At 42.8% G+C, this 27,788-nt stretch overlaps 1 protein-coding gene across 1 annotated transcript in view; it reads right to left on the reverse strand.

Annotated features, from left to right (window-relative positions):
* Positions 1-734: 734 nt before the first annotated feature.
* ntn5 (netrin 5) overlaps positions 735-27,788 on the reverse strand; it is a 31,757-nt gene continuing 4,703 nt past the window's right edge. The window contains exons 2-7 of the mRNA XM_050067671.1: positions 20,101-21,554; positions 14,529-14,717; positions 9,034-9,183; positions 5,204-5,254; positions 2,324-2,404; positions 735-2,150 (exon numbers count right to left, since the gene is read on the reverse strand). Coding sequence (XP_049923628.1) covers positions 1,567-2,150; positions 2,324-2,404; positions 5,204-5,254; positions 9,034-9,183; positions 14,529-14,717; positions 20,101-21,544 — 2,499 coding nt within the window. The 5' untranslated portion in view covers positions 21,545-21,554 and the 3' untranslated portion in view covers positions 735-1,566. The remainder of the gene's footprint in view (positions 2,151-2,323; positions 2,405-5,203; positions 5,255-9,033; positions 9,184-14,528; positions 14,718-20,100; positions 21,555-27,788) is intronic.

The raw sequence follows: 27,788 nt of genomic DNA on the forward strand, positions 1-27,788 counted from the left end.
ACACCCGACTGCATTGTGACACTGCAACTTAAATGTAAGCCAAATAATTCAAGCTGTTTATTTTTGTTTTAAACTTATTTATTTCCAGTTTTAAGCTATTTTATTTAACACAAATAAATTTAATTATATATTTTAATTATTTTTTTTAAATTCATTTTATTTTATTTTTAATTATTTATTTTTGTTTAATTATTTTATTTTATATTCAATTATTTATTTATTTTTTAAATTATTGTTTTATTTTTTAAAAATATTATTATTATTTTATTTATTTATTTTTAATTATTATTCTATTTATTTTTTTTATTGGCCCTCATTTGTAGTGACACTTATCAACACATTTAAAAAAAACATTTATAGAACATGGCCACTCTTTTATTTTCTTTATTTATAAAAGGAAACATTTCTCAATAAGCTTCAATGCACATTCTGTACCTTATGTTATTTATTTATTTATTTATTTATTTATTCAGTTTTTCTTGTTTGTATGTGGCTACACAACGTGAACCAAGAATAAATATGATTCAAACAATCTTTACAAAAAACTTTGACAAAAATACTGCGTGGCATTTCAGTCAGAGTTTAGTCAGACTTTAATTGTCAGAGATTCTTTTCGTAGAAAATATTTAAATTCTTACAGTTAATATTTCACATAGCACCAATTTTGTTGGTGGATTTTTTTTTTTAATATATATTTTTCAATTATTTGCTGCAGGAAGGTGACCTTCACCTTTAAAAAAAAACAAACAAAAAAAACAGCAGCTGTACATGAGGAAACTTTTAGAAAAGCATCTGAACATCACATAACAGGTGTGTATGTATGGAAGCTAATTTCTGCCAGCGTGATTTAAATCAGTTAAATTTGATTTATAAAACCCAATATCACAATCACTTTTTGTCTCAGAGGGATTTACAGCATACAACATCCCTCTGTCTCCGGACCCTCACAGCAGATCTTGGAAAAACTTTCTTCAAAATAATGACTCCTGAGCTCTGAACATAGCCTAAAAACATTCACTAAGGAGTCCTTAGCTTAGGAGTGATTAGGAACGTTCTCAGAGCAACTCTGAGCAAGGAAGAGACAGAAACTTTTACCTTGGTGTGGTTGACCCCGATGCTAGGTATGATGCATTCTATTAACAGGTGTGATTGGTTGTCACAGACACACCTTTTGTGAGCCTGCAAGGTGAGGACACCCAGTGGACATGAGATGAACTGCAGACTGTGAAAGTGTTGAGACAGACTCAAGTCATCACTGTTGCACCGTTGTGTTTTAACAGTTTCCCTGTAAGTGAGTAAGTGTCTGAAAAATATTCTCACTATCTCACACTATCTCGTGACTTTGGGAAAGTTTCTCATCATGAATTGTGGGATCTTACTTTAATAATCACATTGGCAGAAATGGGCTTCCATATTTATGTGTTTGTGTGTTTCTGGGGAAGCAAAGTCACGTCTGATTCTCCTGTAACGTTCAGGAAAAACTGTAAATGAAGAGTCTGAAAAGAAAGAGCTTTTTCCTCTGCTTGCAGTTCTTGCACCTCTGCAGAGGCATGTGGGTTCTGTCGTTCATCCAGGACCTGGAGTGGAGCACACCAGAGCGGGTGTAGCAGGCGAGGGGGTCGCCTCTGTGGGTGTGACCTCACTGTCTGTGTGAGAGTGTGTGTGCGGCATCACTGACGTTTGAGTGTCCTCCACTGTGTCCTCACTGTGAGGCTCGGTGTGTGTCTCAGTCCGCAGGTGAGGGGGGATGTACCCAGACTGGGGCTTTGTGTGCTCCCTGTGATGGTGGTGCTGGTGGCTGTTGGGGGATTTCGCCGGGCAGCGGCCCCTCTTGTCCTGCCCCCGGAAGCCCCTCAGTTTGGGGCTCCAGTGTTCCCGCCACTGGAGGGCCAGAGTGGAGCGGTCCGCCACCAGCCGACTCTCCTCAGGGCCCCAGCCCCGCTCCCCCTCCTCCGCACCGATCAGGAGGAAGGTCCGGCCCACGTGGAGGGCGGGGCAGCCGCAGCTGAGGTCCCGGTCGGGGACCCAGAGGGACTGGGGGCCCCTGCGGACGCGGGAGGTGGACGCTGTGCGGAAGACGGTCTGGACGGAGATGGAGAACTGCCACCAGGGACCTGAACGCTCCATCCCTCTCACCTGCACCTTCAGCACTGAGAAACACAGACACACAATATAAATATAGTTTAAGTTTGGCTTCATTCTTCAGATTTACAGTAGCTTCGATTTTATTTCAGAGGCAAAAATAAGTGAAGAAAACCAAACAGTTTGTGGACTTTATTTTCCTTTTTTGACAAGATAATAAATAAAAAAACATGACACCAACCGAAGTCCTTGAGACAATAGGTCTCCAAGTTCATCCTGACTTTAACCTGAGAGGGCTGGCAGTATGAAACACACTCCTCCGCTACAACAGACACAGACACAGAAAGGGGGAGGGGGAGAATGCATTAGATGAGAGGGTATCATTTCATAGCGGGCATATCAGCACATGTCTTTTCCCCTAATTACAATATGGCTGCTTCTATTTGTCATCACAGTATCCTGTGACTAACAGATGACCCCGTCTGCAGCAGGTGGGACATTCCTCAAGCCGCCACTAGGAGGGAGTGGTTAGCTGCTGCATGAAGAGACAGAGATTCATGTATGTTTTACATATGATAAATATGTATGTTGTATCAACAAGGGAAGTTTAGAGTGAATTACTCTGTCATTATGGCAAAGGCGTAATTTCCTTTCACTGAAAGTTACTGTAGACATTTTGATTTTTGAGTCTCACAAACATTTCTAGTCTGATTTAATTGCAATGTACATTTTATTCATCACACTAGTAGCTACAAGGTGTTTTATAAAATTATCACAATAATGTAAATAGATATTAAAAAAGACCAAACAGGAGCAGATGAACCCAAGTGGGACTAAAAGAAAACTAGACGGCGTGGGAGACCCTTAGGTTCAATTATCAGTGAGCTGTAAGTATGTGAGAATCCTGGTTTTTCTACATATACTCAACTCTATGATTTATTTAACCTTTTTTTAACCAGGAAGTCCCATTGAGATTGAAAATCTTTTACAACAGAGACCTGGTCAAGGTAGCAGCCAATCAAAACACATTTAAAATGCAACAAATACAACATATGATACAAAAATCCACAATAAAACAACAACTAATCATTCATAGTGGCCTCTCTGGGAAACGAGCACATGTCTCTTTATGATGCCTTTAAATTCATCAATGGAAATAAGTGTTTCTAATTTTAGATCTTTTTGAAGATTGGTCCATGTCCAAGGTGCAGAGAAGGAAAATGGAGTTTTCTCCAGATCTGTTAAAACCTCAATGACGTCCAACCCACCAAATCATAAAGAAAACAGTGATGAGTAAGTGACTTTGCATTTGTAATCCAACAATGATGCATGTGTGTCCCCTATATTGAAATATGCTGCAGGGATATGGGGCTTAAAACAATCTAAAATTGCCGACAGGATACAGAATAGAGCCACACAATGTTTTCTGGGGCTTCATAGATTTAGAGAGACTCCTTTCCCGGCGATTCAGGTAGACATGGGCTGGGTACCAGGAGCGGTGCAACGAAAATGTGAAATGATTTGATTGTGGAACCGTCTGATCAGAATGGCAGTAAATGAGAAGGTGTTTACGTGGAGTAAATTACAGAGTTCTTTATACAGTTCTACATTGACTTTACATGTGATTCATGCCCGCGAATTGTTTTAATTGCGCCCGGTGTTAACACAACATAAAAAAGTAAAGTAAATGTTGACTTATTGTTTCACATGGGACATGAACTGTGGTCTCCTGGTCGAAAGTCCGGTGTTTGTTTGACCGATCCACCACCCCAACCTCCTACATACATCGACTTTCTCACTGCTTTATACGACCTATGCCATAGCTAGTTCAGAGAGGGGTCGTAACACTAATCAGCGCCCATTGTGTGGCATTGAATTCATGTGTGGTTGTTTTGCCCCATTTTGTTGTTTTGTGTCTCTCTGCAGTTCCTTTGCATCTTTCTTTTTTTTTAGATATTTCTTGGGGCATTTTTAGCCTTTAATTGATAGAACAGACAAGTGTGAAAGGGGGAGAGAGAGAGGGAGTGACATGCAGCAAAGGGCCACAGGCTGGAGTCGAACCCGGGCCGCTGCGGCAACAGCCTTGTACATGGGGCGCCTGCTCTGCCACTAAGCCACCGACGCCCCTCCTTTGCATCTTTCTGTGGTCACTTTGAATCTCTTCCTGGTCTGTGAGTGTTCATTTGAGTGACATGTTATAGATGAGGGGCAGGGGGCCCCCTTACACGCCTGGTGGGCCCATTCAGTAATCCCTCCATGGTTAGGTAACCCTTTATACTTTTCAGTCAAAATTACTGCGTTTGCTCTGTACGAAACAAAAGTATGTCATGTAATGTAACGTAATTACCTAAAGGATAATGTGTTCACACCAAATGCAATTCGAGTTTGAACGTTGGAATATTTTGTGTTGACTCACTTCATATTTGCGAATAACTTGCATCGTAAGCGCATGAAATCACTGAATCGATGAGTGAACTTCCACCGGTACGTCCTCTGTGTCAAACGTCCCCAGAGGATCTCATTGCTGGTTGGCTATGGCGGCGCGGATTGGTCGCTAAAGTTCAGATTTTTCAACTCTCATGAATAAGCATATGACGTAAAATCGTGCTACTTGCTTCATTCATGCCGCTTAATTTGCGTATTTCACATCATTCGCGCTCACCCATCGCGTCTTATCGTGTCTTTACATTGACTTTACATGTAATACACTTGCTCAAATTGTTTTATTCATGCCTGGTGTGAACACAACATAACAACTTAAAGTTAAAAGAACTGACATTGACTTTTTGTTTCACATGGGACATGAGCGGTAGTTCTCCTGGTCGAAAGTCCCGTGTTTGTTTGACCCATGAACCACCCCAACCTCCTTCATACATCAGCTTTCTTGCTCTTCACACTACCTACGCCATGTGTGGTATAAAGAGGGGTCGTAACACTAACCAGTGCCCGTTGTGTGGCATTGAATTCATGGGTCCATGACGACAAAAGATCCTATGCGATGTTCCATTAGTATTGTTTATGTGGTGCCAGTTATGTGATTTTAAGTACAGATGTAACAGATGTAAGTATTTATTGATAGTTAAAATATGTGTCACTGGTTTCTGCCCGCAGATCTACTCACCTATGCTGTACTGAGGTTGGTAAACTGGGGTCGGAGCAACCTCTTGAATTCCTGCAAACATAAGCACAGTTTCAGGCAGGAGCATGAACACAGAGAAGCTTCAGCGTACCCACATGAGCTGTCAGGTTGTGTGTGTGTGTGTGTGTGTGTGTGTGTGTGTGTGTGTTATGCCTGAACGCCTCTCGGTGCGTGGGGCATGTCTGCACAGAAGATAAGCAAGTGTCAGAAACGTGTGTGTGGTCCTTTTATGGGCCAGAAAACTGCTCACTCTAACACACACACACACACGGATACAAACTTGACTTTTAATAAGGTTGAACCATCACTTCTTGTATGGTTTTGTCTCAAACATTAAACACAGTATATTAAAGTTGCCCGTGTGTCCGTGAACCGGTGTGGTCATACATTATCCAGGCCTCTTGTAAAAGTGTGTGACAGTGCTGCCATATTTCACCAAGTTCACACTCCGTCCCCCCGTCCGTGTGCTGTCCTCTCTGACACAACTGGGCCAATGACACCCTACACCCCCCACTTTAAAAAGACAGGAGGGTGCTGTGTGTTTGTATGTATACGTACATACAGTATATGTGACAGGTCAAAATTGGGTAAATGCATCTGTATTTTTAGATACTGTAGAATAGTTTTGTTACCGATACTAAGACAATATGTCTCTCTATCTGGCTGTGAAGAATATAAAACAGATTTTTCTGTATCTAAATACAAGCAGTCGTACACAGACTTTGCCTTTAAAAAAATAATATGAAAAATCAGACTTTGACTCCGGGGGACTCGGTTCGATTGGGCGGGGAATGCCGAAAAATTTCACACCTTCATTTGGTTCGGTTCACTTTCACACTGCACTTTTTAAAGCGGACCTGGACAACGTCACGCAGTTACAACAGCTGCTCGTTTGGGGGCGGTATTGCCCGAAACGACCACTGACCAGGAAGAAAAAAGCACGGGGAAGAAGAAAACCTGGCCAGGACCAAAAACAGAAATCCATCCCCTTCAGCGGGCTTGGTCACCACAAAAATACTGCGAGCGATGCGCTCTACGTCACTTCCTGTGTTTGGTTCACTTCCTCTCTTTGGTCCATTTACATTTCCCACGGTAAGCGAACAGCACCAGGGTTCACTTGCAAGTGAACCGAGACCCCCAGTTTTCAAGCGGACCAGGGTTCGCTCGTTTGGTCCGCACCAGAGTTCGAATGAGCGTTCACACCACTCCAAGCAAACCGAACTATCCGTGGAAGCGGACCAGGGTTCATTTAAAGCGGACCAAATAGTGCCAGTGTGAATACATCCTTCATCGCAGTTTAGTCAAACCAGATAACGAGAAGATATCCTGTTTACGTTGAACTGGCTTTGTAGTACAGGCCTCTGGTCTCATTCCGAAGTCATCAAATACCGGCGCTTGGGCAGTGACTTCCGGGTCAGACACCGACGCAAGAAGCTGCCCTTTGATGTTGGTATGATAGGCGCCATCAGTGTGAAATGGCGCCCAATTGTGTCAGGGGGAAACATGGTCAGACAACAATGCAAGTAAAAAAACCCACTGTGTTGCTGCAAATTTGAGGTTGCACGTTTGAAAGACGAACATCGATGAGCAGTAGATGTTTGATTTTAAGACACTGACCCAGAGAAACACTGAACATTTGACCATGGGCAAAACCATTCCTTAGGAACCTTTTGAAAAGTCTCCTTTATGTGTCATGTTAAGAGGATATTGAGCTGGGGAACATACTGTAGCTACGCTCCTGAGACATATACTTGATTCTCCAAACTTCCTGTGCCGTTCAAAGTGTGGATAAAAAGCTACAGTGGGAGCTAACTTTAAGTTTAGCCTGGCTGCTGCGTGCCTTTTGGTCTGTCTGATGAGAGGCGAGGTGTTAGAGGTGGTGGTAGGGGGTAAGAGATGCTATACATAGCCTGAGATGGTCTGGCAGTAAAAACAAACAAGGTTTTCTTTCACTCACTCCTTTCACTGGGAGAGTTATGGGTCTGGGCCCTGTGATGGGGGCCGTTTTGAGCTGCACAACAGGTGTGAAGCTCGCCGCCGCTGGCTCCCTATGTCACCTGATTGGGGCTTACCCAGCGTCAGTGCCTGTGTGGTTGTCGGCACTCGCGCAATGAGCCGGGGAAGCGCACGTGGATTAGCGCTCGGGGCTGAGGTTCGGTGCTGGCCAGGCGCACAGATACGAGTAGCAACAATCCACTTGAACTGACGCTGATCCCACATCAGCTGGAGATGAGGTTTCCCTGTAGCGGTCAGCTCATGTTAACGCTGCTATGGAAACCGTCTCTAGGGATGATGAGAAGGGGACACGCTGGGAGATCGGGCCAAATTAGTCTGGACGGCAGCGGCCCCTTTTATATTGAGCTACTACTTGATAAAGGCTTAGAGAGCTTGATAGGAGGTTTAATCCATTTAGGCCGCAAGCAAATGAGGTTGAAGGAGAAATTAAAGCGGTCACTTTGTTATGATTGACTACAAACTATTAAAAGTTTGATTTATTTAAGTGGGGTGGCATGCAGTGAATGCTGAGAGAAGTTAAGACCCATAATCCATATTAAAACAAGTCCTTGAGCATCTGATCTGAGCTTCATATGATTGTTTTCTGAGCTGCCCTCTTCATGATAAAGGTTTAGGAGACTCAAACTACTTGCGCAAGGTTAGGGAAAGGCCGTGGTAACTGTTATGACAAGCCAGTGTCGAGGGGAGCTTCTCTTTTAATGTTTTTTCGGCTCTAAAATATTGTTCTACCTTTTTCTTTTGCTCCTCAAAGACAACTTCCACTAGTTTTTCTGATTCTGATTAAACATTAATACTCAGCCCAATTGCCAGAATACATATTGGCATTGTACATTTATACAAACCACTGATATGTTAAATTTGTATGTTATTAAAAGCAGATTTGTTGAAACTTTATGTTTCTTTCCATTTTAATAATGCTGTGGTTAACGTGGAGTCAAGTTTAGGCACAAAACCCACTTGGTTATGGTTAGGAAAAGCTCATGTTTTGGCTTAAAATACTCACTTTTGGTGCTGGAAATGCAGCAATGTCTCAGTAAAAAATTACCATTTTAGTGGTGTTATCCCAGCAGGAAATGCAGGGATATCTTGGTAAATAAACAACCATTTTTGTGGCACGATCCTGGCTGGAAATGCAGCTGTGTCTTTGTAAAAAAAATAGTCACTTTTCAAGGCACTATCCCTGCAGGAAAGGCTAAATGTCTTGGTAAACAGTGACACAAAACAGTGTTTTATGGCACTAACATGCTGGAAGACATGGCAATGTCTCTGTAAAAAACAACAGCTTTTCAAGGCACTATCACTGTGGGAAAGGCAACAATGTCAAGATAAAAAATGATGGTTTTTGTGGCACTAACCCAGCTTGAATACAGTGACATCTTGGTAAAAAAATAATGGCTTTTCGTGGCAGTATCACTGGAGGAAACGCAGCAATGTATCTGTAAAAACAACAGCTTCTTGTGGCACTATCCCGGCTAGAAACACAGCAATGTCTTGGTAAAAAACAACAGTTTTTATGGTACTACCTTGGCTAGAAATGCAGTGATGCCTCTGTAAAAAAAAACAAAAAAACAAATCTTTCTCATGGCACTATCTCTGTTGGAAATATAGTACTGACTCCATCCACCATCCCCTCCACCTCCTGATGAATAGGTCAGCTCATATACTGTACCACATCACTTTAGAAATGCTGACATGACATGTGTAACGTACAAATGTAACGTATCTGTGGTTAACAAATCGTAAAAATACAACATTTTCTTCAAGTGGCTAGGCTGTAGTGTTGGTAGTTGACTTACGTATGCAGGGCCGCAGAGGGGACTTGCCCTGTTTGTATCCCGGGGCACAGCGGTTACACCTGAGGCCGGTCACCCCTTCACGACACAGACACTGACCTGATGTCTGGTTACACCAGCGACCCACTGCTCCCAAGGGATGGCACTGACACGCTGAAAAGGAGAACGAGAAGATTAAAGTGATGCTGATGTCTTATGTTTTTAGCCTAGAGGTTAAAGCAGCCAGAATTGATGTTTGTTGTTGTTTTTTAGGCTCCTTGGGGGCCGTAAAACAAGCTGAAAATACTACAGACATACCATTCACCGTATGAAGTTAACAGTGTGGCGTGTTAGCAAACATGCGTAATGCTGTGTCTCTTTCCATCTAACATTTTCAGCCCTCTTTTATCTCTGTTTTGGTCTCCACCCGCTCATGAACGAAACATCTGGCTCTGGCTGCTAGATGCTCCAATGTGTTCATAGCTAATTGTTAAATTTGCCCGCTGTTTGGTGCAGGGCAAGAAGTGTACACTGGTTTATCGAAACTTTGAACCCAAAACAGCAGCCTGCTGGAAACGGCACTGACCATAGCTAGTTCCTAAAATGTTGAGGCAGATGGTGAGAGGCTGTCAGTAAATAGTTTGTTGGTCACAGGGAAATGGAGATCTGTGTGGGTACATGAGAGCCTAAAAAAGAGGGTGGGTCATGGGGAGTACCACCAGTTGGTCCAGGAGCTCCTCCTCCATGATGGCTTTTTCCAGGCATATTTTAGGATGACTCGGGGGCAGTTTGACACCCTGCTGTCTATCATCGGGCCGTATAGCTCTGGGTATCCAGCAACCACTACCACCAGTTTCTCCTCCACTGTTTACCAACTGTAAACTTGTCTTGACCACCACAGAAGGCCCGCCTCTCAAATCATCCAGTTGGACAATGGGAAAAAAAGTGGAGGTGATGGGGTTGCTTTCCTTCAGCTTGAGGAGTTCAGAGCGCTCTGGCAAAAATGCCAGATGCCTAGAGCACAGAAACACGAGGCCTGTAGCGACGCAAAAACAGCGAGCAAAAAGCTTTATTCTCAATAAAAAAAATTACAAAAAGCCGCCTCCAGCAGCTGAAATTCTTCCTATGTGATCAGGCCTTACTGTGCATGTTAATATCGTTTCTGATGAGAGTGGTGAGAGTGAAACAAAACAGAAAAGCTGCACGCTGTAAAACCAAAACATGGAGCTGAAAGATGCTAAAATGCTCCGTAGAAATGAGGGAAACTGTCACAGCTCAAGTTTCTTGGGTTATGTTCCTTATTTCATTCATTCACACATCTCTTGTTTCAGATCACTTCACTTCCTGCCCCTGTGTCTTTTCCCTCCCTTGTGATGACTTCGCCTGTGTCTGATTGTCTGCTCCGCCCTGATTAGCCTCACCTGTGCCTCGTTATCCTTCCCCTCATCAGAGTATTTAGTGAGGTCTTGTTTTGCTGGCTTGTGTGTCCAGTGTTCCAGCCTTTTGTTTCCCTGTGTCCTTTTCTTGTGTTTTTGGATTCAGCCTGTTGATTGACTCAACCTCTGCATCATGCCTCCACTGATTCAAACTGTCCTCAGAGTCATGCGTTTGACTCCAATCTCACCTGGTTCATCAGTTGTTACAGAAACTGCAGAGATGGGTGATCATGCTCTACGGGATTGTCACTACCAGTGATGCCTTTCACATTGCACTTGATCATTTGACACATTTTTTGACATACAAAAAAGTCCACAGTGCAGTTTTAAAGAAGTAGACTTATGATTGGTTGAGACTCCCAGTGAAGCTTCGGCTATCATGTCCTAGACGACTGTGGTTGTGCTTGTACAACCCAGTCTCACTCCAGAGTCGTCGAAATGTGGCACTTGGGCAGTGAATTGAAGGTTAGGCTGGCAAAAGTCCAGGAACAGTGGGTCGGAGGAGTGATGGATGGGTCAAATGACCACCAACTTTCACCCAGGAGAGCAGTGTTCGCGTCCCATAAGATTCTAAAGCCAAACCCTGTTCTGTTTTCCTAAACCCAACCACTTGCGTTTGTTGTTGAAGGAAAAAAAACATAAATTCCTGGTGTTGTACCGATGTAGTGCTTGTATTTTGAAAGAGACTGTATGCAAACTGTAAATTTCCTGTAAAAACAGAAGTGTATCTTGAAAGAAGACAATGCATGTAACAGGCAGAACTTGACACGGTGTCCAAGAACGTCAACAACCAACACACCCTGGGTACCTTGTACGTCGTAGAAAAGCCATGACCAAACGCCGATATGTGATGAGGTCAGAGTGACAATGTGTTGTATGAACAGAGCAATAGGCATGGAAACAAGTTATATTAGGCTGAGTTGTCCTGGATTTGTGGAGACGACCACATCGAGTGTAGAGAACACGAAAGCAAGTTGAAGATATATGAAGCCAAACTTTTGTGACGGCTGCACAGAGGACAGTAAACAGGATTAAAGAGACCATCCATCAGTGACGGGACCCAGGTTTAATCCTGTTTGACAGCATCCGTCCTGAGGGAATGTCCTTGAGCAAAGACCTCTACTCTACCCCATAAAAGCTGGTCTGTAGCTGTCTTGTTGTGCAAACAAAGACAAATTCCCCTGTAGAGCTATCGGCTGAATGTCACATGATGGCGGTGATGATCTGAATTGGTTATTTGTCATGATTTCTCAGGAATAGGAAATAAGGTCCCGTTGTTATCCCTGGTGCTTTCAGCCCACCAAGACGTAGACCAATCCTTTGTCTATTTTAATTCATTTCCTCTGTTTTTGTTCTGGTAATGTCGCTGTTGTGATGCTGTATAATGATTACTGCCTGGATTTGCCACGGTTTATACTGCAAAGCTTTTTATTTATCACCACTATCACAGCGTAAGCCCCGATGAGAGAAGACAGATAGGGAGAGGAAGCCGCACTTCAGCGGCTCTGCTCACACTCCGGTAATATTTACACAAATCCTTACAGTGAGTCCAAACAACCTGACTCGAGAGAATAAATAATCGGCCTCTGAAGAGTAACTCTATGAAATAAAGCATCAGTAAATTAAAGCCGGGACGTGAGACTGTGCGGTGGAGGATATGAATCTGCAGTTTGCTATGGTTTCATAAAAAGTGATAAAATACGGGGACGTTTAATCACAGATGATATTTTTTCATCCCTGCGCGCGTGTCAGACTCAAAGAGAGCCCATTATCTTTGGATATATTAGGCCTGTGGTCAAGCCTCCACATGCCTGAGTGTCACAGTCACTTAGGACATGTGACCAGTCAAAGGTCAGGGGTCACAGCAGATGCCAGCCGGTGGTAACGATGGGGATACAGGTGGCAGCTCAGTGGGTGTTTTTGTGTGCGAATCGCTAACAGGAATAGCTGCCCGCTCTCACAATGTAACCACCCCATAAACACTTGTGTACGGAGACAGAGTGGGCATGTAAACACACAGAGAGACAGTGAGACATAAACACCGTCTCTCAAACTGTGTTTTGCTTTTCATCTTCCAGGAATGCACAGTTGGTTATTTGAGTTACTCGGCCATGCTTATGCGCAAATACACAAACAAGATATACACTTCCTTCGTCCCCTTAAAGGAATCCTTCACCCCCCAGATGACCATTGTATATCAGTTTCTCACCCTGTGCTACACTGAATTCGCGAAGACAACTTGGGTTTCTTGCGTGCCTCCACGGTGACGGAAGAATCCAGGAGGACACGAGAGCTGCTGTTGCACCACTGCCTCAATTGGTAGTCTGTTTGTTTTACTGTGTGACCTTGCCGAATCAAACACTAAAACGCCAAAGTCACACATCTACACAAAGAAACTAGAAAGCTTTACTCAGTGTAGTACAGATCTCTGCCAGGCCAAGCCAGTCTCACTCCGAAGTCATCGAATACTGGTGCTTGGTCAGTGACTTCTGGCGTCAGACACCAGCAAAAAAAGACCTTTCACATTAGCATGGCCAGATGCTGTTATTCTGTAACAACGAAAGTCCGAGTAGGGCGGGGTGGTGGATGGGTCCAACAGGCTTGTGTTCGCCTCACGTATGAATGTAAAGCAAAACCCAACCACGTGTGCGTTTGTTATTGGAGGGAAAAAACATCAAGTCGTTGTACCAATGTATTTCGAAAACAGACAATGCATCAAACACGTTGAAGATGACACAGCGTCCCAGAACGTCAACAACGAACGCATCCAGGGTACCTTGCACGTCATATCTTGACATGGAAAGTCCATGACCAAACGTCGATATGTGACGAGATTGGAGTGAGAATTTTGGAAGCATCCCAGAGGCGAATTAAAAAACATGTCTCCTTCATTTTTGATGGAGCTGCCGCACGTTGCACAGAGCAGATTGAATTTTTTTTTTTATTGCTAATAGGCACTGTATGTGAAATGTAGATTGCCTACAATGTAGCCTAATGAAGGATGAATGTATTTTTAATGGCTAAAAAAACAACCACAAATCTTTAATACATGTAATTAATTAATAACTCTGAACAGTATTAACTTTGTCTGAGGGCTACGACACAGCAGAGTAGGAAATTACAACAATAAACACAATTAAAACAAACACAAGAAACCATTCAACTACATACTCTGCTAATTTAGTCATGTTAGAAGCACAAATATCAAAGAAGAATGTGCAAATCAACAAAATCTGCAAGTCTGACACAAAACTGGTTTGTAGCTGGACCGCAAAGAATTTAGGGAATTGTCCCTCCTGGCTCCCTTACGGTCAAAATGGTGGCAAAAATAACAAAAAATGAGGATTTAATTATCTCATATCGTGCCTAACTTTAGTGGATCATAACACATTAGTTATGGGATTAATCTGCAGATGCTACGGTACAAACTTTTCTATGGATGTCAGTTTTTGAGCCGTGACGAAGGCCAAAATGTGGCGTGCAACAGATGGAAAGGCTTGGCGTTTTTAGTCTCTGATTCCCTGACAACTTGCAGCCCTACCAACTGGTTAAGCAGAGCGAAGAGTAAGCACTCAGTGATGGTATAAAACAGTCAATAGAACAGGTTTTTCAATAACTGTGAATCACAGCAACCACGAGAAGTCCTTCAGCATAGTCATACATGTGCACACGAAATATTCGGCTGACTGGTCCAGTAGTTTGTGAGCTTGGCTGCAGATAGACAGATACACACATTCTCACACACAACTAAACACATAATTACACCTGGCGGGGATAACTGATAGATCAAGGCAGCAGTAGACCTGCAGCTCCTGTGTTCAGCAAGGTACAGTAAAATTACCGTTTTACTTTACGTTCAGCTCCTTGTTGGAAAGGCCTGCGTGTTTGGGAGGTACTGAGCATACGACTGGATAAATGAGACTTGAATCATGCTGCACAAGTTTGTAAACTGATGTTTTGATACAGTTTCGCTGTTGTTGAACATGGACCCCAAATTCAGCTTTACACAGGGTGAGTATAGAAATGATCATTTGGAGCATTCCTTTAACCCTTTTAAACATACACACACATATAGTGACTAACGTTGGCAGGCCTTGCGGTGGTTCATCGGCTTGCTGTGGTCGCGGGTGTACCCGTTCTGGCAGTACTGGCAGTGGCGTCCGGCCGTGTGGTGGCGACACTTCTGACACACACCTCCGCTGCGCCGGCCCGACTGCTGAAACACCTCCATGCTGAAGCGACACTTGTTGGAGTGGCCGTTACACTCACAGGCTGGACAAGGGAGAGAAATAATAAATATTAGCGATGGAAATGCTCATCATAAGACATCACAACCAATGTGTTGGATTGGCTCCATTTAGGCAACTTTAGGGTCAGGGGTAAGGTAAGGGAAAAACTTTGTCCCAGAGGGGCAATTTGGGTACATACAGTAGTCATGGGTAAAACAAAACAGACAGTACAATACAGACACACAGAATCCAGAGTTACACACTGTCAGGGGGGAATCATGGACAATTAGTGGTTAAGATAAGCGATAGCAGATGGAACAAAGGACGATCCATGTAGGGGGGCAAAACCTCTGCCCTGATGGAAGCATCTGAATCTCTGAAACTTGGTAAAGGGGAAGTTGTTGCATAATTGTTGTGTTATGAAGACGCCACGACGCTGTGACATCTTTGGAGCTGCCGTCTGTTTATTTTCTTGTATACTTGGAACATTTACATTCTCAATCAAGAGCTGACAGCAGAAAGACAACAGGGGGAATTTGACATGCAATAGAAGAAGCCTTGTGCCAGACTCCAACCATGAACCACATGGCCACGACTAGGCAGTTCTTGGTCGGGGCCCCAAACCCTGAGGCAACCAGGGCTCCCTGATTTCTGTTTATCCTGACTTTGACAGATAAAAATGCAGAAGCTCCATGTAAGTAAAATGGCCCAAACCAACTCCTCTGCCACAGGGTAACGATACAAAGGTGGGGCCTGGTGTTACGGCATCTTTATAATTGACCTTATTAAAGTCCCGCCCTCAAACGCAATGAGCCAATCACAGCCATTCCCATACACTCGGACATTCTCTGCCTGGATGTTCATTGAAATGCATTACAGAAAGTCAGTTTTGTTCGGTTTTATGAGCTTTTTCAGAGATTTGAAGTTTAAAAATGGTCAAACGGTGTGCATGGGGTACATGCAACTCTGACACAAGGTATCCTGAGAGGCTGGGCGACGAGGTGTATTTTTTACATTTTAAACCACATCTCAACCGAGAAAAGTGTCTCCTTTGGATAAAGTTGTGTGGTAACGTTATATGGTAAATCATGGTAAATATAGGCTGACCAAACGTCCTCTTTTGCCCGGACATGTCCACTTTTCACGTCCTGCCCGGGGCGTCTGGGGGTGTTTATAAATTGATGATAACGTCCGGTTTTCCGTGTGTGTGTGTGTGTGTGTGTGTGTGCGTGTGCGTAATCCCCAAGAGGCTGCCTTATCGGCGGATCTCCAACACTCACAATGAGGAAGCAGCAGACACCCGCGGCGCAGCATTATTCTAAGCTTCCAAGATGCCGAAGCGCAAGTACAGCTTCATAGATGAACTGCAGAAAAAATTCCTAACTTACCGTCCCAACCTGGTCGGGATATATGGGAGGCTGAGTGCACTGTGTGCAAAGCTGGCACATATGATTCTGTGTCTAATAAAGGTGCCGCGGACCTCAAAGTTGGATTTTCTAATACAGAAGAGGTATTATTTAGAACATTATGTCATATTATTTATTTATTTATTAGTCCAGTAAGACTTGAAAAGATAGCTATTATTTTACAAGTTGATTTTTCTAATACAGAAGAGACATTATTTCTATCATTATTTCATTCCAGAGATTTTACATTTATATTTATTTTTGTACAATTGAAACTTGTAAAAAGATTATTATTTTAGGCATAATAACAGCAAGTTGAGTAACCTCTGAGAAGTCTATCTAAATTTCTGTCTTTGAGAGATATTATTTTGTAATATAACTGAATTTTCTATCCATACATATAAACTTTAAATATATTAAAATTATAAGGCATCTTATCTTAAGTAGGCTATCTCGTGGCTGGAGCAAGTGTCCTCTTTTTTGGAAATCAAAATATGGTCAACCAAGGTAAATATAAAGTTATCTTTAACATCTCTAGCTAACGTTAGCTAAAGTTAGCCTAACGTTAGCTCCTAGCTGCGTTGTTCATCATGTCACCTTGTTTGCTGGGAGTTCATTAGCCTATTTTGTTCTAGTTTTGTACTTTGGTGATCGTACATCATTGTTAGCTGTTGTCCAAAGGGCTCTAGTTAAGCTAACGTTAACTTCTGGAGCTTAGCTTCATTAACTTATCTGTAATGGCAGAGATAACAAAGGTTGGCAAACGTTATGCTGAATGATTCAGTGTAAATACTGTAGCACCAAACTAACGGAGAGACACTCTTGGTAAAGATGGTAAAAAGGCCGTTATCCTTTTCTCATATTCTGAGCCAAAAACCTTAACTTCAGTGGCACTTTAACTTGTTGTCTTTGATGGTGACGGCAACCAGATGCGGTTCACAAGCGTACACTGTGACCTGTAAATTTTGGCTTGTAATTTAAGCTTTTCATCGACCTTCTCAACAATAAAATGATGAATATATCCCTCCAATGCGTAGTTTAGGCCCTTTTGGTTACTTCTCAATGACATCTGATCGTTATGTCCCCAAAAATCATCAATTGCCTCCTGTGAAATGCCGTGTACTGTGACACCTGCCATAGCGCAACTGAATGTTGATAGTTTGTCCAAGTGAGTAGAGGGGGGCGTGGCTTAGCCATAGGTCAATTGACGACACGGCACAGACACCCCCAGTTACACACAGATACATTAAAAAGCCTGTCCATATTATCGCCACAAAGTCAAATTAATTGTAAAGTAACTAAATGCCAGCCAAAATTAAAATTCGTGACATGGTGCTTATATTGGAAAGTGTTTGTCAAAGCTGAAAACAGCGTTAGCTTGGCTTGTGCTGGTTCAGTACCTCAGTATATTGATTTACAGACATTAATTTTACACATACAGGCATACGCAAAGTTCAGTTTACTTGTCATGAGGAGTACTACTCAGCCTGTGAAAGCAGATATCATTTCTACTCTGACTCCGGGGGAGAAAATAACCCTGATGTCATCTCAACATCAACATAAGCCCTCCTCGTACAGGACTAATATTACCTGGGGACTTCTACTAATTTGTCGTAATTGCCGAGGTTGTCTGTGATCCTAATCCCCTGCGAGTCTGCCATGTCCGTAATTTGTCAAGTAAAAATTCCTCTGCAAATTACCCGCCATATTTTGCCAAACACAGGTCATGTGATAACATTAGTCCCCTGCAACTCAGCATCTCTGTGATTTACGGTTGTATTTTTCGGCCTCTCTCCCAGTTCAGAGTTATGGAGACTGCGTTGGCAGTTATAAAAGAAAGTTCTGACAGCATTTTGGATGCAGGAGGAGGATCATCTCTCTACGCAGCATGGAGACACGTTCTTGGAAAAAGCAAGCTCAAATCCATCAGAAGAGCGAAATCTCAGAAGATGATGAGATGGATGATGTGTGACAATATGAAACAGAACTGATGCTGTTTGTTTGAAGCCCACGTTTAAAAGAAAAATGGAGGTGAACACCGTACATCACCTCTATAAGTGCTTTGTGGTGTTTCTGTGTTGTGTAGTGTGGAGGTAGAAATGACTGTGAGCATCATATGTAAAGGATAATGTCAGGAAATTGGAATGAAATACAGACTTTGCTCATCCTGTGCAGCATGTCACACAGAACACAGACGTGGGGGGTGAGTTTTAAATCACTTGAGGTCTGCTGGTAAATGAATAAGGCTAAAGTTTGCATAACAAAATGTCAGAGTAGAGATTTAAAGAAAGAGTGTTGAACAAAAGACACTATCCAGTTGCATTATGGGAAATGTAGGATCTGTTTCTCATACTCCGAACATTCAGGATATTAAGGAGGAGTATTAGTGCCAGGCATAAGATTTAAAAAAAAAATAATAATAATTTGCATAACAAGATTTGAAATGTTGTTAAAAAACTTAGACTTAAACTTGACATTTTGAGATTAAAGTCGAACTTTTGAGAGAAAATAAAACTACTAGTGTTACCTCATATGGTCACCTCACTTCAGAATTGGTTTAAGTAACAAGGAAGTTATTTATCTTTTTGCAAAGAGACACAGCGTGGTAAAAGTATTGGGATTTTGAAGAGATTGTGCCAAAAAATGCGTCTGATCAGAGGGAAGAAACTCACAAACTTGTAAGAGGTGACCTCATTCGTGCAGTCTGCAATAGCTTTCCATAGACAGATGCAAGGGAATTAATAGTTACACCTTTGTGCAATACAGAGAGGGTATGTTGTATGATAAGACACAATTTCATGGAGCAGAGGAGCTGACTTTATTCTTGACGTTTTGACTTCACTGAAATGCAAATTAGAAAATCTTCCTCCTGATTTATTTTTTTCTTATGCCTGGTACAAACACTTAAAGTCTGACTTTATTCTCAGCATTTCAACTTAATTTTTGAAATGCTAAATAAAAAAAATCTTCTTCTCATTTCCCCTCCCATGCCTGGTCCTAATATTCCTCCGTATAATATCTTTTATTGGAATAAGTTTGACCAATTTATGCAACCTTGTCTCACTCTGAAGTCGCCGGCGACAGACACCTTTAAGAAAAGCTGTCCTTTAACGCTAGCATGATATGCAGCCTGTCCTTTTTATAGTTTTAACAGCGCTTGGCAGCGTCAGGGGGAAACGTGGACCGACAAGAACAAAAAGACTGCGAAAATCCAAGTAGGGCAGGCAAGAGGGGTGGTGGATGGGTCAAACAAACATCGACTTTCACCCAGGAGGCTGGTGTTCACGTCCCTTAAGATGGCGTTGTCCTACTGACGTAGTGCTTTTATTTTGAAAGAGACTGTATGTAAACTGTAAAGTTCCTGTGAAAACAGAAGTGTATTTTGAAAGAAGACAATGCATGTAACAGGCAGAAGTTGACACAGTGTCCCAGAACGTCAACAACCAACACACCCAGGTTACCTTGCACGTCATATGTGGACCTGGAAAGTCCACGACCAAATGTCAATATGTGGCAAGGTCGGAGTGAAAATGTGTTGGGTTATGTGTCTCTGTGTTCCCCAGCTTGACGGGAGTGCTATAATAAATTGCTGGAGCACCACGTAAATTGATTAGAAGTGCTTAATACTGTGTAATATGTGTAGATATTTTTTTCTATTGTTTGGGATTGAATATTTGATTGATTTTGTTTGTGTGGTAGTGTTTGGGGAAAGAAAAAAATATACCTATAATGAATAAATATCTAAATAAATCAAATATGTCACATGTCACTTCCCCCATATGTTTATTCATCATCTTAAAATTTCAAGTAAGTAATGTAAGCGGACTTTGTTACTCCTTATACTATGTCGCTTGATTTCCTCCTTCACTATGGCCATTAGAGGTCGCCACGCAATAAAAAGTGTAAATAAATGGTGTAATTTCTGCCTGTAAAAACACCCTGTGTAGTCGCATTTTGGAGGACAGTCTCAAAAACATTTTCTTTTCATGATTTAATTCAGCGACAGGATGCAGGACTCACCAACACAAGGGTTAGGGTGCGTGGGTGTAGCTCGATGCCACGGCCTATCACAGAAGAAATCCTCGCACACATCACAGTCTGGCCCTGCTGTGTGATGCTCGCACACACACACAGCCTGGCCTGTGTCGTCACGGCGACACTTGGAAGCGTGTCCGTTACATTTACACCTGCCGCCAACTTGTATGTCTGAGAGAGCCAGGGCAGCTCGGAGGGCAGAGGGCGGGGCTGCCTGCAGATTCCTGGAGCTTTGTTTTGCATTGAGATTATTGTTCCTCCTCTTCCTCAGTTCCCGCCCCTTGTTGTTCCTGCTCCGCCCCTCAACTGTCCAATTACAACCTCCAACGGGGCAAGGCAGCCAGTGGTTGTTTTCCTTCTTGCGGCCACGCCCTCTGGCTCTCCCACCTTTCTTTGAGGAAGTGAGCATGCTAAAACTGTCCCCTCCTTCCTTGCTGGTCACATTGTGTCCATCTTCGTCTTGATCTGACCCTTTATAATGTCCCTTCCGTCCATGTTTGTCCACTTTGTGCCTCCCCCTTATGTCTGAGTTTTTAATCTCCCTCTCAAAAAATGCCAGTGTGTTTTCTGTGTTTAACTTGTCCTGACCTCCAGTGCGACCCTTGGAGCCCGATCTCCACCTCAGAAGCCCAGTCCCTCTGTCTTCCTCTGCACTGTCACGCCATCGCACTTCCTCTTTCTTATCTGGTGTACCCACTTTAGCATCTTTGGACACATGGTGGAAGACCACACGGATATCCGTGGCTGTCACCCAGTCCTGTAGGGTGTGGCTGTAGTCAAAATCAGGCGAGGATGGCCGTCCGTCCAGGGTGGAGAAGGCCAACACCATGCCGCCTCTCTGCTTCTGCAGGGGTCGAGGGTCTGAGCAGAGCGGCTCTGTCTCTTGGTGTCTTGTCTGAGCCACCGTCTGCGAGGGCATCCCAAAGTTTCCCAAGCAATCGCTGGAGTAGTGCTGCATCGGCCTCCAGGTGCGCCCATAGTCCATCGACTTGAGGATGGAGATTGAAATGGGGTCCGACGGCTCCCCCTGTTGGCAAAACTGCAAACTGATGTATGTGATCTCAAAGCGGCGGCCCAGAGGTAGCGTGATGATCCAGTCTCCAGCGTCTGCACCTCCACGAGCCATCCAGCAGGTGAGGTTGTGGGGGTTGTGGAGGTCCGTCAGGGTGGTGATGTTGCTGTCATAATCGGAGCCTTGTAGCGAGTGGCTGGCATTGGCCGGGACGCCATAGGCGGCGTTGATGAACTCCGACAGGCAGTGCCGCGGGCGGCCGTCTAGGTAGTAGCAGGGGTCGTGAGGCGAAGTCCAGCTCAATGGGGTGTGGGAGAGAGAAGAGGAGACGAGGGATGGAGGGAGGAAAAGGAGGAGTAGAAGGAAAATGGGGAAGAGAGAGGTGGAGGGGGGAGGGGAGAAGGGTAGGAACATCATGTCATCGAGCCTGTGGAAGAAAAATAAGATGATGTTTAAAAGAAAACCATGGGAGCGAGATCATAAACGGAAAAAAAAAACCACAAACTGATTGATTTATATGACTCACATCTGAAGCCAGAGCAGGAAATCTATGATAGACCACCTGTGCCTTTATTGAAAACACACCATACCAGCTCACTGCATCACTTCAACTGCACCTTATTGGCTTGCAGTAGATGCCAGTAAAGATCTCATCCCGTAAAAATGTAATCCCTGATCTTCACAGTAGTGTCAGCCACCGGTTTGAACCTGTGACCTTGACAGCCTTTAAGAACATATCTGTCTTAAAACTCCCCTCGACCCCGAGAAGAGTGGATGAAGAAGGGCGCGCACCCAGCGGGTCTGTCTGAAATGACAAAAAACATGCCCGACAGCTGGGGCTAAACCCTGAGCTGGACCACATCCATCACGTTTATGGCCCTCCTTTTCAAATCACTTTACCGTCGGTCAGTGCTGCAGGCGAGCGAGGGGCCTGAGCATGAGCGGTGTGAAGTGTTATCGGGCAGAATGAGAAAAAGAAATGAGGGGAAGGAGAGGAGCTGGAGATTAGTCTTGAGGATGGTAGGAGATGATTTATAGATCGAAATGTGTGTTCGGCTTGAGCCCCTACATGGAAACTTCCGTGGTAAAGACAAACACGGACTTGTGTACGTCCGCTGCGTGAACAAATCCCTTCCCGTCTCTTGCAACTGGTGATGAGTGTAATTTATTTCTCTTGTCAAGGTTCGATACCCGAGAGCGTTAATTTTGGCATGCGGACAAAACGAACAATGCATTCTCTGGAAGCAGTGATTTATTGTTTTCACCGCCCGGAGCACATTCCCAACAAGCACTTCTTTTATTTGTTCCTTCCTCAGAACACCTGCCACTTTTACTTTCCTTGTATCTTTCCTTCTCATCAATATTCCCTCCACATTTTCAAACAACTTTCCCTTCCTCATCTATCACCTGCCCCCTTCATTCTGTTCTGGGAATATTCTTAACTGCTGCGAGATTGATGATGCCCTAACAAGCGTTTGACACTGACAGCAAAGTCAGCAGGGCTGCATAAACCAAACCCGTAGGAGAGGACGGGGCTGAGAGCCTCTCCGGCCTCGTCATCCCGCTCAATTAGCCAACCACCGAAATATGAGGCTCCCCTCGGGGACCACACAGCTCCGAGGGGCCTGCGAGGAGGCCGTGGCACTACCTCGGACACGCTGCTCTGCTCCTGACACCGCTGTGGATCGGCCAGACCTGGGTTAGGACACAAGCCAAGATCAGGCCTGTTTGTGGTGTTGCTACAGGAAACAAGCACAGAGCGCGGCGATGAGCGCCTGTCTGTGACCCCGGTGCCGCTTGGCCACATTCCTGAGGTCCAGAATGCCTCGGCTGGTCATTCCTGACGTGTCGAGACATGCCCCACGGGAACCTGAACGCACTGATAGAAAGCAGCACTTATAAGTTGATCGGATGATTAATTAGATCTCTGGTTTCATTCGGTGTCAGTGCTCCGGCTGCATACGAAGGGAAGCCAGTGTCAAAGGGATTATGTGCAGGGTAAAGGTTAGCAGAGGATTCAGGGAAGCGGTGGAGGAATTCACTCTGGATGAGGAGCGAGCGTAGGCGGACGGGGGGGGGGGGGTTCAGGGTTGGGACGAGGCTACAAGAGGAAGGCGGCGCTTGTTTAACATTCCCATGACATGCACTTGCTCTTGTCTTTGTCACATTACATGACTAATTAAACATCGGCCCATTACAACCACTTTGATAAATGGATGCTCAGCGGAGCGAGGCCCCTGAGGTTTTTTAATGCGCCCCTCTAGGCCAAATCCAGACTCTCCCGAAACCAGATCATCTGTCTGGCACCGCCACCGTAACCCACCGGATATGGTTTCAACGGTTTTTCTCTGCTGCTTTCCATAAATTCACACAGCCGGGTGTCGGGAGAACATGTTGAAGACGAGCGGCATTCCTGCTAAAGTGACGTCTGATAACAGGAAAATGAGCGACTCACCAAGTCTCTTAATGTTTAAAAGACGCCGTCAACCCTTTTTCTGAGGTCTAACCCTCAAAGAATACAAACTTCCATTTTGAAAAGTTTTGAAGCGACTTGGCAGCAATCTGTGTGTGTGTTCAAAAAGCTTATACAGCCAAATAGTGGTAAGATGAGATCAACATCTCCGGCGGGTGATCTTTAGAAGCAGCTATGCTTGGCTGGCAAGGGGCTGGAAAAATACTTGCTGACAACCTGGGGGCATGTTTACAGCATAGTCGAACAGAGGAGAGCGGGGAGAGCGACGCTCATGTTCGTGCTCTGCAGTCCCCGTTTGTTTCATAATGCCATTCTATATTTCATTATGCTGAAATGTGTCTGCTGGGTGAACAGAAACGAAGGCACTGTTATATGTGCAGGCTGAAGTCATTTGTTGAGCATATACATCGCCTAGATAAACTACTCACCCCCCTGTTGGAAGTTTACTCTATTGTCTTAGAACATTGAATTAAAGTAGATTTAGTGGGACTTAATATGTCAAAGTTGAGTTAGTGGCTTAAATTAATTAGTTTTCACCCTCTCAGAGTCAGTATTATACTCACTTGTAACAGAGGTGTGACTCGAGTCGGACTCAAGGCACAAATTCAATGACTTTAGACTCAACTTGATAAATGAAATTTAAATAAAAGACTTACAACTGAACTTGGACTTTAACACCAATGACTTGTGACTTCACTTGGACTTCACGTCTCCCCAATTTATTCCCTGAATTGATTAACTGACGCTATTAATTCCCAGCAAGTCGACACTTAATTTGTTTGCTTGAACCAATCTGGCGGCATCAAATCAAGTCACAGGAGAAAATAACAAATGGTTAACTAGCGTCCACCCCACCTTCTAAAAAAAAATCTATTATATATTATATCATTTATCATAAGCAAGTGCGGCTATACAGTATACTGTGTGAATATGCAATGAATAAAAGCTCCTACTGTCTATGTAAATTACACATGCAGCACAAAATAAATCACTGACACTTAACTCAGACTTCACGTGGGCTATTTTAGCAATTAAACCAGTGGTGGAATGTAACAAAGTACATTTACTCAAGTACAAACATGAGATACTTGAGTATTTTCTTTTTATGCCACTTCATACTTTTACTCCATTACATTTCAGCTGGAAATGTTGCACTTTTTACTTCACTTCATTTATCTGACGGCTTTAGTTACTAGTTACTTTACAATTAAAACTTTTGCAGAAAAATCTGAGTTTATAAAGTATGATGTTTTGTAACTTATTAATCTGCTCAACAGTTTACAAAAGTAACGCTGAGACAATAATCAATTAGCTGATTGACAGAAAATTAATTGGCAACTATTTTGATACACATTTAAGTAATTGTCAATTTTTTTTCTAATTTTGAGGTTGTTTTTTCTGGTGTTTTTTTTCTGCATTGGGTACTTTTACTCTTCATACTTTAAGTACATTTTCTGGATTATAATTACGTACATTTACTAAAGTATATTTTTATTTTTTATTGGTTCAAAATTAAAACAGTAGTGACTTTAACGGTACAAAACAACAAAACAAATTTAAAAAGTAGCATTAAGTGACGTTTTCCCTGCAGCACTTTTCACTTTTTAACTTTTAAGTGTGGTATTCATACTTTCACTGAAGTAAAGTGACTGAGTACTTCCTCCTCCACTGAATATAACACAAAAAATGACATTAACTTAAGTTGAATGCACCTATGAGCTGTGCTCTGCTGGGGTACGGCAACACCACTGGGACAAACCACACACAGAGCTTCGGCACACCACATCACACTACTGCAGTAATGGCAATTTGTTGATTATAGTTACATGATTATTTTTGACAGCGGTGTGTGTTTGCCTGTTGGAGAATAGTTTTTATTTATATTTTTTTAATCAATATATTGGAGTGGTCATTTTGAGTATATTTGAATAATGGGAGGAAAACACTCAACAGTGTACAGTATGTCTTTATAGGGGGAATAATCTTACAGGAAATGTCTTACAAATTTAAGAAGAGAAAGCTATAAAAACAGTTCTCCAGTATGAGATGCAATGTCACCACTACTTTTTATAATAAAGTTTAGCTGCACTTGTTTTGCAAAACTTGATTTAACAAATAAATACAAATTTTAAAAAGCATTCATGACTTTTGTAAATGTAATGTATTACTTCTCTGTGATTAAAATGACAATACATTTGGTGGAGAGTGCATTCTGACTCGTATAGAACTTGAAATTCAAAGTTCAGGACTTGGGACTTAAGTACAAAGACTTACTTGTGACTTGCAAAACAATGACTCTGACTTGCAGTGTATTTTTACGAGTACGGTGGTGTTAAACAAGACTAATAAAACAGAGAAAATGTTCTGAGATCAGAGACGACGCGAGATGGAGCATGAAGGAGCGTAGGTGTAGATTTCAGGGTGGACGCACGGGACACGTCCCCCTCAGTATTTAGAACAAATGCATTTGTCCCCCTCTATAAAACACGGGAGTAGCAGCGGACTTTTATTTTGACAAAATTAAACACATTTACACCATAAACTGATGCAGAAAAGTTAACCAGAGTGCACATGTATATCATATTTGTCCCCCCAGTATTGAAACAAAACCTACACCTATGCAAAGGAGATTTTTATTTGCATGTTTGCAGCAGTGTTGCACACATGTCTATTTGTTTTTAATTATTGCTTTTGTTTTCTGTCTATATTTCTTGTACAGCATGTCTTCTGTTGCCTTTTTTAAGAAGTGACAGTAAAATAAGATCACCAAGACGTAGCAACATGATCATTTATCAGTCTTTTACGCCACAAATTTACATGTTCACAGCTTTATTCTGCTGCAACAAACTAAACTGCTGTGACTTAAACAGGAAACGTTGAAGCTGAGACCGAGGGCCTTTCTCAAACCACCCCCTGCACCCTCATCTTCCCTGCTTCCACTCTGTTCCTGCGGTCACACGGAGGGTCCTGCCGTCCCCGACCAACTAGTGGGGAGTGGAAGTGGCTCATAAAACCCTGCCGATTTACTGACCATGTGCGACGGCATACTGTGTTCATCACGGAAGAAGCTCTGCACATATAAAGTTCAGTGTGACTGCTCTGTAACAGCTCTCTCACTTCACTGCTGTGTGTTTTTATATTTTTATATTCTTTTTACCTATTTTCTGTTTCCCTATGTGTGCCTGTGTTTTTGTATGCCTTGTGTAATAAGCTCCTGGGTGCCTAAATGTCCCTCTGGCTCATTAATAACCTGTATCTATTCATCTATCTATCCTCCAAGAACCGGCACCAAAGAGTCCAATCAGAGGACTGTAGGACATCAGACTGTAGATGGTTTGTAAGGCAGGGGACGACATCACCTGCGTCTTCAACAGCTTCAGCTTTAGTGGGAAATTACATACTACTGAATCTGCACATGATTTTTGTTTCTTCTTTGTTTGGTAAATGGATGAACGTTTGCAGACTGGAAGAAACACTTTTTATTTATAGGTTATTATGCAGTGGTTTCAGTGGTTTAGAGATCAAATTAGCTGGACTAAAATGAGTTTGACACCCCTGCCTTTGTATTTAGGATCAAACATACTCTTCTGTAGTGTCTAGAAAACAGTGGTCGTGTACATTTGATTGTAAATTTATATATTTACAGGAACTGTTGCAAAAAAACAAGCAGCTTATAAGCATTAAAAGTGAGCAGATGTTTGCAGGGAAAAAAAAAGAAATGTCACCAAAGAAGAGCAGGAGAAAGGAAGCTTAGGGGTAATTTTAATTTCAATTTATTCATTTTTATTTATTATTTATTTATTATTACTATTTCTTTTAAGTTATTGAGTTATTTATTTCTTTTACAGACAAAAAATTTTTTGGTAAATGGCAGCACGTAGCCTACAGATCAAATTTAAGTTTGACAAATACATAGAATTGAATTAAAGTTTTTTTTTTCGTTTTTTTTAATAGACTTAAATTTGAGTTTGGTGCAGAGTTTCAGCTGATGTCTCCCACTCTGAGCCCTCCCTCCTCTCCCTTCCAAGGTCGACATATACATGCACATTAAACTACAGCAAAGACTAGACAAAAGTACTGTCTTCAATTGACTATATATGTTAATACAAAAAAGAAAAAGACGTGAGTGGTCAGATTGTAAATTCTCGTCTTGAATGTCTTGTTGCTATAATTATAGTCGTTAAAGGG

The sequence above is a fragment of the Epinephelus moara genome, chromosome 17 (assembly GCF_006386435.1).
Source record: "Epinephelus moara isolate mb chromosome 17, YSFRI_EMoa_1.0, whole genome shotgun sequence".
Taxonomy (NCBI): domain Eukaryota; kingdom Metazoa; phylum Chordata; class Actinopteri; order Perciformes; family Serranidae; genus Epinephelus; species Epinephelus moara.